The sequence below is a fragment of the Schistocerca gregaria genome, chromosome 1, assembly GCF_023897955.1.
Source record: "Schistocerca gregaria isolate iqSchGreg1 chromosome 1, iqSchGreg1.2, whole genome shotgun sequence".
NCBI lineage: Eukaryota > Metazoa > Arthropoda > Insecta > Orthoptera > Acrididae > Schistocerca > Schistocerca gregaria.
The window spans coordinates 1,002,976,615-1,002,994,490 of NC_064920.1; the positions used below are offsets into that span (position 1 = coordinate 1,002,976,615).

Consider the following 17,876-nt stretch of genomic DNA (forward strand, 5'->3'; position numbering starts at 1 on the left):
CCAATGAAACGCAACCTTTGGCTCGCCTTCCCCACAATATTATCTATGTGGTCCTTCCAACTGAAGTTGTTCGTAATTTTAACACCCAGGTACTTAGTTGAATTGACAGCCTTGAGAATTGTACTATTTATCGAGTAATCTAATTCCAACGGATTTCTTTTGGAACTCATGTGGATCATCTCACACTTTTCGTTATTTAGCGTCAACTGCCACCTGACACACCATACAGCAATCTTTTCTAAATCGCTTTACCACTGATACTGGTCTTCGGATGACCTTACTAGACAGTAAATTACAGCATCATCTGCGAACAATCTAAGAAAACTGCTCAGATTGTCACCCAGGTCATTTATATAGATCAGGAACAGCAGAGGTCCCAGGACGCTTCCCTGGGGAACACCTGATATCACTTCAGTTTTACTCGATGATTTGCCGTCTGTTACTACGAACTGCGACTTTCCTGACAGGAAATCACGAATCCAGTCGCACAACTGAGACGATACCCCATAGGTCCGCAGCTTGATTAGAAGTCGCTTGTGAGGAATTGTGTCAAAAGCTTTCCGGAAATCTAGAAATACGGAATCAACTTGAGATCCCCTGTCGATAGCGGCCATTACTTTGTGCGAATAAAGAGCTAGCTGCGTTGCACAAGAGCGATGTTTTCTGAAGCCATGCTGATTACGTGTCAATAGATCGTTCCCTTCGAGGTGATTCATAATGTTTGAATACAGTATATGCTCCAAAACCCTACTGCAAACCAACGTCAATGATATAGGTCTGTAGTTAAATGGATTACTCCTTCTACCCTTCTTAAACACTGGTGCGACCTGCACAATTTTCCAATCTGTAGGTATTGATCTATAGGTTAGCGAGCAGTTGTATATGAGTGCTAAGTGAGCTATAGTATCAGCGTAATCTGAAAGGAACCTAATCGGTATACAATCTGGACCTGAAGACTTGCACGTATCAACCGATTTGAGTTGACCTATTCAGCAGAACCCGAAACCCCACCACCCTATGGCACAAGTCAAGGAATCTGCAGCCAACACGGTCGCAAAACCGTCTGAGCCTCTGATTCAGACCATCCACCCGGCTCTGCACCAAAGGTCCGCAGTCGGTTCTGTTGACGATGCTGCAGATGGTGAGCTCTGCCTTCATCTCGTAAGCAAGACCGGCAGCCTTCACCAAATCAGATAGCCGCTGGAATCCAGAGAGAATTTCCTCAGATCCAAAGCGACACACGTCATTAGTGCCGACATGTGCCACCACCTGCAGCTGGCTGCACCTTGTGCTCTTCATGGCATATTAATGTTTGGATTTGTGGCTGCTGTACTTTCTGGTGTAGATCCACATTTTCCATTTATAGTATCTACTGTACTAGGTAAGGTTTTGTGGAGATTTAGTAGATTTCTGAAGATGTTGTCTTTATTTTCCATGCAATATGGTAAAGAGCTGTGTAGCTGTTTTCAGGTTGATTAATGTGTGTCTGTCTTTTTATATCATATCCCAGAAGTGGTGAGGTGGGTGTTGGGTTGAGACCATGGTTCAGAGTCCACTATTTGCACTCATTTTGTTCCGTTTCATCAAGCCCTATACTTATTGTATTCATAGAATATTTGTCATATTGAAAATTAACATGACCCATCTCCAAGCTATAGCATTGCGTGTCCTTTCATCCATCCTGTTCACTGAAAATTGAATGACACCTGTGTAGTGAATTATTGTCTATTATTTTGTGACTGGAGAGAAGCAGCAGTCATGCCTAGTTGATTAAAGTGACACCCAAGTGAACATTTGTTGTTATATATAAGATTTGTCCTGTAACTGCTTTGTGGATTAGCTTGAAGCAACATCAGAGTAAAATGTATGAATAAAAATGCACGAATTGTAAAATGAGCATTACCTTTAGGTAGAAAAAAAACTTAAATTCTCTCTGTATCTAAGTCTGTTTCATGTGTACATGGCATTTATACATTGTGCTATGCAAAGAAACAAAATTAAGTTTGTTCTGTAATGCTTTGTGTTACTATTTATACATTTTAAAAGTTGGCATTAATTAGGGTAATAGTTTCGGGATGAAGCTAGATAAACTTTTTATTTTACAGAAACTGGTGGATTATTTATGCTTGCAATTAGGTTGATGCAGCTCTTTAGTGAAAACAAAGCTGATTTCACAAAACTGGCTGCTGTATTAGGATTATACTTCCAAATAAGGGATGATTACTGCAATCTGTGCTTACAAGAGGTAAGAGGAATTTATGTGTTTGGATAATAATAGAACTGCCACATAACTACAGTAAAGAAAAATATGACTTTTGTTGATGTTCATTGCCTAAATTATGTAACCATTTTCTCCTCTTTGTAATGACACACACTTATCAGAAATATGTATCACAGCAACATACATTTTCATAGTTACATAACAAATCCCATTCTCTCTTGTTGTCTGTATGTTATGATCAAAAAACATTTGTTAGTGTTTATTTATTTGTTTATCTGTTTTTTAATCTCATGAAATGATGTGTGTAAGCAAAGAAGTTGTCTTTTACTTCCCTGATAGAGAAATAAAAATTAACATTCGAAGAAAAATTCAAATTATCAACAATTTTAAATGTAGAAGTATTGTGAAATCTCATTTTTAGAGCACTGAGCTTCTTTATTCATATTTTCAGGCTCATATGTTTAAGGCTGTCTCGTGATAGGAAGCTAACAGATACAGTGCCTAATTAGGCTGTTCCATCTCACATGCCCACCAGCAGACACAGGCACAGGTGGGCAAGGGTGGGTAAACAGCTAGTGTGTGGGACATTTTGCAGCTGGACCATAGGGTGTACAGTTGTATACAGTCAGGGATGGCCATACAGCTTGCACAAAATATGTTCAGTACAACCATCTGGCAGTTAGCCTGCACTACCTGTCTTTGCCTGCAAGCACATTGAGGGGCAACTATGGGGGCTCTTGCCCCATGGAGCAATCTTGGAACAGCCTAGCCAGCCTACAACATGTTTCTAATCGTGAATAACTCAGTAACAGTTAAAAGTACTGTTTTTGCCTACAGCACCATCTTTGAACATCAGTGATCTAATACATGATCTAATAGACAGGCAAGCTAACAAGAATGGACTTGCAGCTAAGCGTGTTGGTGATGTTCTCAAAGTTAATAAAACAAAAATGCACTACTGAGTGAGGTGCCATAGTTGTTAACACACTGGACTCACATTTGGTATGACAACGGTTCAAATCTATGTCTAGCTGTACTGATTTAGGTTTTTCGTGATTTCCCTAAATCAGTTTAGGCAAATGCCAGGGTGGTTCCTTTCAAAGGGCACGACTGACTTCCTTCCCCATACTTCTCAAAACTGAAGGGACTGATGATCTCACTGTTTGGTTCTCTCCCCCGAACCAACCTACCATAATAATAGTAGTAGTAGTAGTAGTAGTAGTAGTAATAATAATAATAAATAGCTATCAAGACCAAAACTAGCTTAGTAAGGCAATACATATTAAGTTTCTATTCAGAAAAGGCTGCTTACAGTGCAAAGAGAGGAGGGTAATAAATCCAATATTCAGAATCACTGTCACTTACTCAGAGGCTAGGTAAGGTGAGGGAGAATGGAATTCTCAGCGAGGCCAGAATAAGGGAGTTGACTTTACAGTAGCTAATGAGGATAACTAGGGAACAACAGACATTTGAAAGGGGAAGTTCTGTACACATGTCATTGTTCAACATTAAACATGGTCATCATCATTTTCCTAAGAAAACTCCAGTACAGTTAAATTGACTGAACACTGTTCACATTCCCTGTATAATTTTGAAGTTGTGGCTGACATTGATAGCCTTTCCAAATTAACCTTTTCTCTCTGAAATAACCAACCTGCTTGTTTCCAACAAGTCAAGGCCCAAAACTGTTGGGAAGCTTCTTGCTCATACCACACTGCTTCCAAATTACCATAAGACTGGCTAGGGAATAATTTACTACTAAGAAAAATAACCTCTTGAAATAATAAACATCTCCTATAATTCAAATTTTGATCTGTTAAGAGAAACAACTGTTCACACTGCATCCTGGGCTGAAACGTGCTGGAGTGGGCCATGATGCACAGGGCCAAGACATGCTATGCTGGGACGTGATGCACCGGGCTGTCAAACCTGTTGTTTTGCATTGCAGTGTTCACAGTGACAACTGGGCCATGAGAGGATGGCAAGGGCTGTGCCATGCCAATGACATTCACAATATTTAATATTTCCAGTGCAGGCCAGTGAAGCTATGCTTCAGCTGCTGCAGTGAACATGTCAGATGTCTCCCGTCTGTTTTCATCAGAAATGTTGCTGAACAAGTTAGTATTTTTAAAGTAGTTCCTTCTCATTTCACAGTCAGTGGGGTAAAATTATAACTGTTGTAATGATACATGAAAAGTTAATTAGCCCATCTACATTTACTGAGTCCATTTACTTTCATACATCTATAACAATAGGAAACTAAAGAACCATATCTTCTTACACACTGCTATTGATCATTAAAATGATGAAATCAAAATGTAAAAACCTTAATGACAGGTACAGAGAACAACTTTAAACTTACCAAGATGAGGTCAGGTGGTGCAGGGACAAGCCCATCGAAATGCAGTTTCACCACATGAATTTCATAATATATTTTAATTCTAAGAGCTATGCACAGTTCCTTGTCAGTGGAAACAGAAACAGTGATCCGAATGGCATTATCTCAAGAATTTTCACCTATCAGTCTGCCTGTGTCACAATATGAAGCAAATCATTCTGAGAAGTTATAACTGGCACCAGTCTAATCATGAGTAAGAAAGGAAAAAAACAGTGGGACTCAATAAACTCTCTTCCTCTTCAGAGGAAACCATTTGTTAAAATAGAAGTGCTTGACTATAATAAATTGAAGGTAGTTGGTTCTGTACAAAGTTCTACTTGCAAACAACGATTGTTGTACACTAATTTGTCTTGCAGTATTGTTATTTGCAACTTCTCTGTTGCTGTTATACTCTAGTGAAAATTTGCATTCTGTTTCGAAATTTTGAAAAGTTTTGGTATTCTTCATGTAAAGAAAGAAAGTCACCTATATGTATGTCTCTTTCCCTGTGCAAGTCCATAGCTCGATGAGTCACAGCACTGTCAAAACAGTACCAGTAGCACAGACTGACTGATGGTGAATAACTGAAGTCTGCACCTTTATTATGTATGACCTTGCACATCAGCTGTCAAAGAGTGGGTGCCCTTGCCGGTGCAGGTCAGCTCGAGGTTGGGGGGAGAGGAAGGAACAATAACATGCACACTTGCATCAGTTGATCAGTCAATAGTTAACTGTTTACCTGCTCTGCAGTGTTTGAGGGTATGCTGAACCGCCCGCATCTCGTGGTCGTGCGGTAGCGTTCTCGCTTCCCGCGCCCGGGTTCCTGGGTTCGATTCCCGGCGGGGTCAGGGATTTTCTCTGCCTCGTGATGGCTGGGTGTTGTGTGTTGTCCTTAGGTTAGTTAGGTTTAAGTAGTTCTAAGTTCTAGGGGACTGATGACCATAGATGTTAAGTCCCATAGTGCTCAGAGCCATTATGCTGAACCTGGCCATTATTCTTTCTGTCAATTGTTTCTAATGACGTCTAGGTTAACAGGCATTAAACCATAATTTTCCTTCCTTGATTCTGTTAAAACAGAAAAATCTAAATGGAATCTCCTTAGAGAGAGACACGAGATTTTAAAAATTTCGCAAGATGTGGTCAAGCAGTTCAGAGAGAAGTCCACTGAAATACAGTTCCACTTGCCCATGGTTCATAATATAAACTTCCTAGTAGAAATATTATTCATAAGAATATACATATTTTTAGATCGAAGGAAAGCACTCACCAAAAAGCAGAAGTGTTGAGTCTTTGATAGGCAAACACAAAAAGAAAGATAACTTGCTATATTTTGGAGTAAACATTTTTAAAGCTCAAAAGCAAGCAAGCAAGCTTTCTTTCTTTGTGTTTTTCCTTGTCAACAACTCAATGCTTGTGCTTGTTGAAGAGTCATCGCCTTTAATCCAAAAGTGCATACACTCTACCAGAACTTTCCTACATTTGTTATTCCTAAGAGCTTTCCGCAGTTGTCTAAAAAGTGTAGATAGTCTGTCTCAACCACAAAATTATTTCACCAGCTGCGACATAGTCACATATACAAACAGTCATCCAATACTGTCCAATGTTTTTTTAATTCCTGTCTTTGATAACAATATCAGCTCTTTTGACGATGACTGGTTTCAGTCAGTAATGACCATCCTCAGATATTTTGTACACCATGTCTTAAAGTGATAAGGCTATAATGGCATTGTCAAATTATATAGTCAGCACAGCATCCTCACATAGATCTAAACTAAGGTGTAGAATAGGCCACATCGTCCACACAGTCATTATTGCTACTGGCTACTTCAGTAGCCAGTAGCAATAATGTGGCCTATTCTACACCTTATTTTAGATCTATGTGATGATGCTGTGCTGACTATATGTTTTGACAATGCCATTATGGCCTTATCACTTTAGGACATGGCGTAGAAAAGATCTGAGGATGGTCATTATGGACTGAAACCAATCGTCGTCAAAAGAATTGATATTGTGATGAAAGACTGGAATTAAAAAAAAAAAAAAAAATGACAAAATTATTTGCAACTTGTGAGATTACACTCCCAGAAAAGCAGAAGTGAAAATTTCAAAAAGGAAATTGTTACATATTAATGAACTTAGCTGTAGACACATCTATAAATACAATTATATTTTTCGGCATCTACCATTATTTGTCTCCAACTAGAAAGCAATTAAGTACAATGGTGCAGGCTTTTACCATAGTTCATCCACAGTAAAGTTTCTTCTCTTCTAGTTCCATATACAAAGTGTGCATTCTACTAATTGTTGGGTATGGACAACAAATAATAGCCAATCTTTTATACCGCAAAATGTGGTCTGTTGTGTAAAACCATATCAGATGACTGTCCAGTGTAACCGGGTGTTGCTGAAGGAAAACTTAATGGATTTGGAATTGGGTGAACATGGATGAATAAAATCACACGAGGGTCCAATATTACGCCTGCATTGATTGCTAGTAATTTGCTTTTCAATCATGTAGTGTTCGAACTACACCAAACCTGTGAAAGCTCCATAGGCTTGTGATTGCAGCATTGAAACCACTGAATAACTCACATTTTCTTATGAAAGGAGACAGATAAGTGTCAGTACCATTTCAAAAATTGTTTTGTACTTTTAGCTATATTTCACTTGCAATAATATACGTTGAAAGACTTATTGAAAAGTAAGTGCTCTTAGAGTTTAAATCAAGATTTGTAATTAAAGCGCACATGCTTCACAAATACCACCATTTCACAATGATTGACTTATGGGTTGTGAAAAGGGAAAGGCTTATTAAGAAGCTAAGATACTACACTATCATGTGTAAAAAATTCAGATTTTTTTAGCCTCACACTTTCTGCAGAATCAATTGAGAAATGTTATGGAACTAAAAATACACATGAAACGAAAATGTTTTCTTTTTTCATAAGGGAAGTGAAACTTGCAAGAAAAAAGCAAATTTGTAAAACAGTGTGGTGTAGCCTTATATACCGTCAACAGTTTTTTAAAAACGTGAAAATCGGAGAAGTGAATTTCCCTCCTGTCCTCTGCGTTGGCCCAGTGAGCAGTGTGAACACCCTGGATGAATGCTCTGGATGGTAGCGTGTGCTGGTGAGGTGTAGGCCGATCAAGTACATCCCGAACCATCCTGGCACAAAGTGTGAAGGCAGCCTAAGATGCTCAAACTCGGAGTGATGCTACTCGTGCATCCTCATCAATAAAGCTGTGCCCTCAATATATTACAATAAATGTAATGAAAAATATAGTACTACAAAAATATGAAGAAAATAAAGTTTAAAATTACCAACAGTGATTAAAAGTTGTTAGTAACATTAACTCTTCATTTAATAGATATTTGTTTACAAGCTGAAATATTTTCAATAATGATGTTACTGGTGGCTTGATATTTTGAACAGCAGCATACCAGTGTGATCAGTCTTGCTACTTTACATGAAGTTTACTGACTTCACTGATTGGTCTCACGCACAGCACCTAATAGCAATGTCGTGGTAAGACTGGTTCTGTTACCGGAAAAATTATGCAGATCCCACGAACCGTGTTTATGTAGTTGGCTCCCATCCAAAATATGCTTAAGATGGTTTAACAAATACTCTGACATATAAGGGATTATAAAAATGTAACTGTGTTAGCAAGCAAACATTGTAATGAAGTAAGAAGAGAGATTAAACATTGCACGGTGTTTGCCATGAGAAGTAGACAAAATTGAAAGAAAGCTTTGCAGGTTTTTGAACTTTTTCCATGAGTTATTGCTGTTGATTTCCCTTAAGGTCATGAGAAACATAGGCCTACTTGGAAAAAGATTAGAGGACATGAGGGTCACAAATTGAACTGCACTAAAGGGAAGCAGTGATTTATGTACTAGCCAATTCCAGTTGGTAAACAGTTTCCATCAATTTTCTATTCTGCAGTAACTTATCTCAGAAGTTGCCTTTTGCCAATCATATAAAGATTGTTAGAGAAACCATATAACAATTTTCCACAGGAAAACAACTCTTTAAAATTTAATTTAGTACTTTGGCATTCTTTTTGTTGTTGTCTGTTTCAGCGCCAGTATTAATAAGCAATTGGATAGATGATTTTGACCCTGTCTAAGTTAACATTCTTTCCTTTTCTGTAGCAGATTTTAATCACAATCCACATATATAAGATTCTGTATAGATCATATGAAAGAACACTCCTGAGAATGACGTTCTTGGATAAAACATTCTCAGGCTTCATGACATGTCAGTTCAAGATAAAACCTCAAGATTTCAATGACTACCACATTTTCTTAGTCAAAAGCATCTAGTTGCTGCCTTGGTGGCCATATAGAGCGCATGGACAGCTTCTAAATGTGTGGTGTATGTTATAATTACATCAGGCTGCCATAATGGTGTCAGTGTCTGTGCTGATGGCACCACGGCTCCCATAGGAGTGTAAAAAGTTTGGCGAATTTTTGTTTCTTTTCATTGTTGAGAGCTCGTTTCCATGCACCACTAATATTATAACTGCTGTCCCGGATAAACTTAGTCTTAGATGTTCTAATTTATATGCATCTTTAATAACAGAAGCACAGTATGTATAAGCCTGGGACAAAAGTGTCTTCAAACAGTATCTTGTGCTTATTTGTGATGTAGTGTTCAGCAACTGCTGATTTCTCAAATTCGTGATTTTTTAAAATCTCCTGTTGATGCTGTATTAAGCATTTGCAAATGATACAGATGGGCTTCCCAATGCTTCCACACACACTGGGGGTATTATAAATCCCAATGACCCCAAGGCTGAGACTGGCCTTAACCAGTTGTAGCATTTCCCAAATAGATCTCAATTCTAGGACTATTCCTAGGACCCTGCCTGTTTTACTATATGTATTATTGCAGAAATGAAGGATCACAGTAAATGAATCATCATGTGATTTTTCAGTGTTTCCACATTTCTGTTTCTTCGAGAGTGCCAACTTTATATCACACGCCCCGTAGAAATTCTGTCAGAACACATACTACAGATGATTCATTTTGGAATCCAAGTGATCCTCATCACAAACAGTTTTATCTTTGTATGCCAGTGCATTTAAAATGGCTTTCTTTTGGACTGGATGGTTGGAGGCTTACACTCTGAGGTATGGATCAGTGTATGTTAGCTTGCAGTACAGACTGGCTTAGTTGCCCATCTCATGTTTGTTGTTCTGGAACATCTAAAAATGGCAACTTTCCTTCTCTCTTTGTCTCCCCAGTCTACTGGATGTTTGGGCATAAGTATTTCATGGCTCAAGGCACTGCTGAAGAGCTTTGACACAATGTGGCCATTCCATAAACATGTCATCTACGTAATGATAACATGAAGATGGACAAAATAGAGCCAAATTTAATTAAAAATTAAATTAAATTAGAATGTGAGAGAACAACTTCATCTGGGATAGTGGAAACAATCTTGGTGGTGTGTGGACTGAGCTCAATACCGAGAAGAAACAGAGAAACAGACTGAGTTTTTTTATGAAACAATTACTAACAAAGAGATAGAGGGGCTGGCCAGTACTTACCTCAGCTCAGTACAGCCGATAGAGACACAAAAAACAACCGAAAATTTAAGCTCCTAGCTTTCGGAATAAATGTTCCTTCATCAGGGAGGAGAGAGGGGAAAGAAAGGGAAGAAGGGAAAGTGGATTTAGTTACTCACAACCCAGGTTATGAAGCAACAGGGAAAGGAAAACAGGGAAGGTAGCAAGGATGGAGGCATGGTTGTCAGAGGGAAGCCAAAGATATTCTACTGCAGGTACTGTGCCAGCTTCAAACCAAAGAGGATGCATGCAGAAGTAAAGAGGTGTATAGTATAAAGATGTAGGATGGAAAGATGCATGAATGACTAAAGAGGAAAGGGAAAGAGGAGAAGACTGAAAAGTAAATGGGAGTGAGGTTGTTTAACGTAGGTTTAGTCCAGGGGGATGGCGGGATGAAAGGATGTGCTGGAGTGCAAGTTCCCATCTCCGCAGTTCAGAGGGACTGGTGTTGGGTGGGAGAAGCCAAATGGCACATACAGTGTAGCAGGTTCCTAGGTCCCTAGAATTATGCTGGAGGGCATGCTCCGCTACTGGGTATTGGACATCTCCTAGGCGGACAGTTCGTCTGTGTCCGTTCATGCGCTCAGCCAGTTTAGTTGTTGTCATACCGATGTAAAAGGCTGTGCAGTGCAGGCATGTCAGCTGATAAATGACATGTGTAGTCTCACACGTGGCCCTTCCTTGAATTGTGTATGTTTTCCTAGTAGCGGGGCTGGAGTAGGTGGTTGTGGGGGGATGCATGGGGCAGGTTTTGCAGCGGGGTCGTAGGAACCGCTGGGTAGAGAAGGTAGTCTGGGAATATTGCAGGGTTTAACAAGGATGTTACGGAGGTTAGGGGGACGACGAAAGGCAACTCTGGGTGGTGTGGGGAGAATTTTGTCAAGGGATGATCTCATTTCAGGGGTTGACTTGAGAAAGTCATATCCCTGGCGGAGTAATTTATTGATGTATTCGAGGCCAGGATAATATTGGGTGACAAGGGGGATGCTTCTGTGTGGTCTGAGGGTAGGAATATTGTTGTTGGACGGGGAGGAATGTATTGCTCGGGAGATCTGTTTGTGGACAAGGTCTGCAGGATAGTTGCGGGAGAGGAAAGCACTGGTCAGGTTATTGGTGTAATTGTTGAGGGATTCGTCACTGGAGCAGATACGTTTGCCACGAATACCTAGGCTGTAGGGAAGGGAGCGTTTGATGTGGAATGGATGGCAGCTATCAAAGTGAAGGTACTGTTGTTTGTTGGTGGGTTTGATATGGACAGAGGTGTGGATGTGAGCTTCAACAAGATGAAGGTCAACATCCAGGAAGGTGGCTTTGGTTTTGGAGAAGGACCAGGTGAAATTCAGATTCGAAAAGGAGTTGAGGTTATGGAGAAAATTAAGGAGTGTTTCTTCACCATGAGTCCAGACCACAAAGATGTCATCTATAAACCTATACCAGGCCAGGGGAAGCAGCTGTTGGGTCTTCAGGAAAGCCTCCTCCATGCGGCCCATGAAGAGGTTGGCATAGGATGGAGCCATCCTGGTTCCCATGGCAGTTCCCCTGATTTGTTTGTAGGTCTGGCCTTCAAAAGTGAAGTAATTATGGGTGAGGATGAAGTTGGTAAGTGTGATAAGGAACGAGGTTTTTGGAAGATCTTCGGGTGGGCGTTGGGAGAGGTAGTGCTCAAGGGCAGAGAGACCATGGGTGTGTGGGATGTTTGTGTAAAGGGATGTAGCATCTATGGTGACAAGAAAGGTTTCAGGTGGGAGAGGAGTGGGAATGGATTTGAGGCGTTCTAGGAAGTGGTTTGTGTCCTTGATGTAGGACGGGAGCCTGCAGGTGATAGGTTGGAGGTGTTGGTCTACCAGAGCTGAGATACGTTCTGTTGGGGCTTTGAAGCCTGCTACAATGGGACGGCCAGGATGGTTCTCTTTGTGGATTTTGGGTAATAGGTAGAAGGTAGGGGTACGTGGCTCAGGTGGAGTGAGTAAGTCTATGGAAGCCATTGTGAGGCCTTGTGAGGGACCTTGGATTTTTAGGATTTTCTGCAGCTCAGTCTGAATGGAGGGAATGGGATCCAGGGTAACAGCTTTGTAGGTTGAGGTGTCGGAGAGTTGACGCAGTCCTTCTGCCACATACTCCACACGGTCAAGTACCACAGTTGTGGAGCCTTTATCCGCCGGAAGGATTACAATAGAGCGGTCTGTTTTCAGCTGCTTAATGGCACGGGATTCAGCTGGGGTGATGTTGGGGGTTGTCGGAATGTTCTTCAAGAAGGACTGGGAGGCAACACTGGATGTGAGGAATTCCTGAAACGTCTGCAAGGGATGGTTTGGGGGGAGGGGAGGAGGATCCCTTTGAGAAGGCGGTCGGAACTGTTCTAAACAAGGTTCAACACTGGGTCTAGTATTTGGGGGCTGTGTTTGGGTGGTGAAGTGATATTTCCAGTTGAGGTTCCGGGTGAAAGAGAGGAGATCTTTAACCAGGGCAGTGTGGTTGAATTTAGGTGTGGGGCTAAAGGTTAAGCCTTTTGATAGAACAGATGTCTCTTGAGGAGAGAGGGATCTGGATGAGAGGTTTAGAACTGAATTGGAGTTGGTGATATGTGGCATTTGACTGTGGTTATAGTTGAGATTTGGTCTGTGTGGGGTATGTGCTGGGATGGGGAGATTGAGTAGGGTGGCTAGGCTAGGTTTGTTGGCTATGAGGGGGGTTTGTTGACGGTTCTGTTGTGGTTGGTGTTTGTGAGGGATAGGGAGAGGGACCCCACTTCTTAGGTGTTGCACTAGCACTGTGGATAGTTTTTTCAGGTGGTGTGTGGCATGGGACTCAAGTTTGCGGCTGGCTTCTAGGATGATGTTCCTGAGTGTGTTCTCCAAGCAAGGGTTTGAGAGGTGGAGGACTTTGAAGAGAGATAGGAGCTGTTGGGAGTGGTGGTTACATGAAGTAGTGTAGAGGTTCAGGACAAGTTGGGTAAGGGCTAAGGATTGAAGGTTCTGGAAGTCCAGGAGAGATTGGTGGAAGGAGGAATTGCACCCAGAGATGGGAACTTTTAAGGTAAGTCCTTTAGGGGTAATTCCAAAGGTTAAGCAGGAACGGAGGAAAAGTATGTGGGATTGCAGTTTGGCTACGGTAAATGCATGTTTCCGGAATGAATGTAAATAATGTGGTATAGGATTAGGGTACATAGTGGGTAACTGGTGGGTAGGGACATTAAATAACTAAAGTTAGAATAGTAATCATAAGAAGGAATAAAACACGGAAGGAAGGGCGAGAAAGAAAGAAATTGTGTTGGTAACGTTAAATACCAAAGAAAGACCACCGAATAAGATAAATACGGAAAAAGTTGACCAGACCAAGCAAGTATGTCCAGATCAGGGGAAAAAGAACACACGCTGCTCAAAAACAGAGATAGCGAGTAGCGAAAAAAAGATCGCGCGTGACGCAAAAAAGATCGCGCGTGCCGCAAAAAAGATGTTCCCATGGGAGCGGTGGTGCCACTAATGCAGACATTGACACCTCTATGGCAGCTTGATGTAATTATAATGTCTGTTGACCAGTTAGAAGCTATTGCTTTGCTACATAATGCCACAACAGCAGTAGCCACAGCACTCAACTGCTCTTGGTGAAGACAGTGATGCTAATCATTGAAAGCTTGAAGTCTTACTCAGAACTAATGTGGTCAGAAGTTCAAGAATGTCATTAGACAGAAGAACCTGTTTATTCACCTATGCTTATAACATCGATCTGTTGCTGGATTATGGAACATGTTTTTTTATCCTCATGAGTTAAGACTCCTACAGAAAAATTAACACTTATTTTTCAAACAAACATCTTGGAAACTCGGTGCCCTCTGTTCATCCTTGAGAACCAGAGCACTGTGGATAATCTACATTTACATAATGGTACTCACGTTTATGCCAGGTTCCCTGACTTCTTGAAGATATTTGATAATGGCTTGCACTGTTAGTGAACAGAATGAAACCTAGTGGAATGTCAGACTGGCTTTGTGATTGGATTTAAGACTTCATGGCAGATCAAATTCAGCACATCATTTGTAACCACCACCAAAACTATACTGTAGCATGCACCAATAACTGTCTTGTCAAATATAAGAGTAGAAGTGAAACAGTCAATATTGTGAAATATAATTGACTGAACATTGATGAATTGAAATGATGTAACAATAATTGGACACTATAATACAGGATGACACAAAAATGGTAACATTTCCACAATCGAATAAAACTAGAAGTGATGAAGGAAAGAAATTGCATTCATAGTAATTGAAACCTTACATTCTGAAACCTTACAACTTTGCCATGTACGAAACATTGATGGCATTTATGAATTTTAAAAATTACATGCTTTAGGTGGCGTCGTCCTGTACGAATACATTCGTGAAATCTGCTGTTGAGATTCCTCATTGACTGCTGTAACATCTCAGCTGGGATACTGTGAATTGCATCCCGAATTCTCTGTTTTAACTCGTCCAGGGTTCTTGGTTGAGTCGTGTAGACTTTGCTCTTGAGGTAGCCCCACAAGAAAAAATCACAAACAGGTAAATCCGGTGATTTAAGGGGCCAGGGACTGTTATTGAATCAGGAGATCACACAGTTATCAAACAATTCTTGCACATATGCCATTGATTGCCATGCAGTGTGAGATGTCATTCTGTCCTGTTGAAACCAGTCTTCTTGAATGTTTGGAAAGTTGTACAATTCAGGTCTAACAAAAGCTTGCAACATCTCCGCATAACACTCGTAGTTGACAGTTATTGTGTTTCCATGTTCATTTGCAAAAATATGTGGTCTAATAACTGCAGGTGATGGAACACCACTCCATATTGTCACTTTACTAGCATGTAAAGGACACTCATGAATGTCATTAGGATTTGTGTTTACCCAGTAATAGTAGTTCTGTTTATTCACATAATCTGTGAGATGAAAATGTCTCATCTGACATCCACGACTTGTTTAGAAATTCATCATCATTGGTTTTTTTTATCATTTGTTGACAGAATCCTAATCATAACCGGTAATAGCTGTCCTTCAGTTGTTGCATCATCTGTAGTTTGTACGAATGAAATTTTAAATCAAGGTGAAGAATGCTGCAAACTCTCTTCCGGGACATTCCAACCACTGTTGCTTGCTTACAAATTGAATGCCATGAGCTCGGTAAGACAGACTTGCGCACAACATCAATGTCCGCTGGAGAATGCACACTTCTTGGTCATCCTGTTGGTTTCTTTATGAGGGCAGATTCAGTCTCTTCAAAGTTATTAATCCAACATTTTATCGCATGTTTCAATGGAATTGCATCATGATGTCCAAAATTATAAAAATATCAAAACTCCCTCTGTGCCGTTACCAAACTATCACTGTTTTTATAAAACATTTTAATGCTTAGCGCACACTGTTGTCCATTACACTGATTCATGATTACTGAAGTGGCAGGCATTTTACTCGCCATCATGAACCTGCAGTCCTGCCACCTGCTCATGGCTGCCACTACTCATTCCAAACATTCCCCTTATTCTGTGTGTCTCTGTACATTGTTAACACCTTTGCACATGAAACCAGTGCAGTTGTTTACAAAGAAGTGACACTTCATGGAAGAAAAAAGTAGATTTAAAAGGAACAAATGCTTAGAGGAGAGTAAATGGGATATTGACTCACCTGTCAGACCAAGGAGTGCTGAAAAAAGCATATGATGAATACTACAAAATTTGTAGCATCTCAAGAGCTACGACAATTCCACTGCACAGCAGACTGTATGCCTTTGTGACAGTTCCTGATATTGTAGCCATGTGCTGACATATGACCAAACTCCAACTTGTCCTTTCATATTCTGCTGTGGGGAAATTCACTGCTTGGCACATGGTACACAGCTTATAGTAACCATGTTGACAGCAAATTTGTAAGCCTTTGTTTTTTAGATGTTGTAAAAAAAAAATCTCAAGCAGCAATAAAAGTAAACAGAGCAGGCTGTTGTAAGCTATAAATAACAAAAATTCTTATTATGGTTAAATGTTTTGTAGCATCCAATGATTGCAGATAAATCTTCCAGTATATGTTACAAAATTTGCATTCAATTATCCGTTGTATTTGCTTTGAATTTCCACTTTAATGGTCTACTGGCTCTCCATTAGTATTATTTTTAATGTTTTTTTTTTTTTTCCACCTTGTAACATGCAATCTTACATATCAATTTCTTGTTACCATTTGTTGTGAATAGCACCACATTCTTGCAAAATCTGTAATCTATTACATGTTACTGTCAGTCCAGTCATACTAGATACAAATTTGTATGATTACAGTGGTGTGTTATTTTTAAACTGTTAAAAATTGTCATTCTTTTTTAGTTTTGTGATTAAGAGACTAAACATTCTGTATCAGTACAATATTGTTATCCACAGTATTCAGAAAATAAGAGCTTTTGTGAGGACCTGACTGAAGGAAAGTTCAGTTTCCCAATAATTCATGCTATAACTAGTCAACCAGATGATAGACAAGTCATTCGTATCCTTTTGAATAACGGTATGTAGTTTTTGTTTTCATGATAATTTTAAACATATTAAAAATAATTATAAGTATGTAAGTTATGCTGATGATGGAAATGTTGATGTTGGTGTTTGTCACCTTCGTTGCTTAAAAACTTCATTATGATCATTACTCACTATAAAGACTGTCTGTAATTACAAAAATTATTTTGACTTTAAAATTTGAAATATCTCAGTCCCACATTACAAGGATCCTCCTAATTGTGTAACTGCATGGTAATCCTAGGCCTTTAGAAAATATTGATACAGTACATATACTGCACTCTGCTTCATTTATTTTCAGCATTAGACTGGGGAATTTTCCTGATGTGTATGTATAATACAGGGTTTCTATGAATTATCTTTACAGTTCTAGATTTTAATAACAATAGAACTGTTTCATATATTAACAAATGGTTTTCAACAAGTGTCAAGGTAACTCTTAAAGGTTTGTTCCCTCATTAATACATGTCATTGTGTTCTTTGGCAAAGACACAGGCAATGTTCAATTGGTATTCAGTTCCTGTCCATGTACAGCCCACGAACTCCACAGTGACATAAATGTGTTACAGATGCATGCCTTCCAGCCCTTTCAGTAATGTTGGTTCAGTACATTAGAGCATATAAAACCCCTTTGGAAGCAGTCTAGTGGCATGAGACCAAATGATGGTGGCAGCTACCAAATAGAACCATTTAATTCAGTCTGTCTATCAAGAAACTTATCCTTTAGAAATTGATAGTCAAGAATGAATGAGGTAGTGCCATCATCTGCTGAAGTATGACTTCACATAGATTGCAGGTGTTCCAATTGCGGCACAGCACACACTTGTAACATGCCCAGGTAAATAGTGTTGATAGTAGGCACATTGAATAAGAATGGACAAAGCAATTGCGTATAACTTTGCACCACACATTGGCAGTCTCCATTTCATTTGTAAGATGACGACACACTGATCCCTTCTCCTCCTCCTCCTACTCCTCCTCCTCAATACTTAGATTGCCAGCAACAGTTCTTTTCCCCAATTTTTCACTATCCTCTGCAAGTGTCTTTATTTCTAAGTTCGTTGCATGTAGTTTCAGATCTTGTTCTATCTGTTCAGTTTGCCAGATACATGAAAGTTAACTTATCACAGAAACAAGTCTTTTCCAAAAAGTCATTGTTTATGTCAATTTTGGATAACTT

The 17,876-nt window shown here is 39.8% G+C and overlaps 1 protein-coding gene across 4 annotated transcripts in view; it reads left to right on the forward strand.

Moving 5' to 3' along the window:
* LOC126278539 (terpene synthase) overlaps positions 1-17,876 on the forward strand; it is a 111,960-nt gene that overhangs the window by 12,484 nt on the left and 81,600 nt on the right. For 2 of the 4 annotated variants that reach the window (XM_049978718.1, XM_049978726.1), the window contains exons 4-5: positions 2,106-2,245; positions 16,571-16,673. In XM_049978718.1, coding sequence (XP_049834675.1) covers positions 2,106-2,245; positions 16,571-16,673 — 243 coding nt within the window. Of the gene's footprint in view, positions 1-2,105; positions 2,246-16,570; positions 16,692-17,876 lie in introns of all 4 variants that reach the window. The other 2 variants (XM_049978735.1, XM_049978744.1) reach the window with 1 other exon arrangement.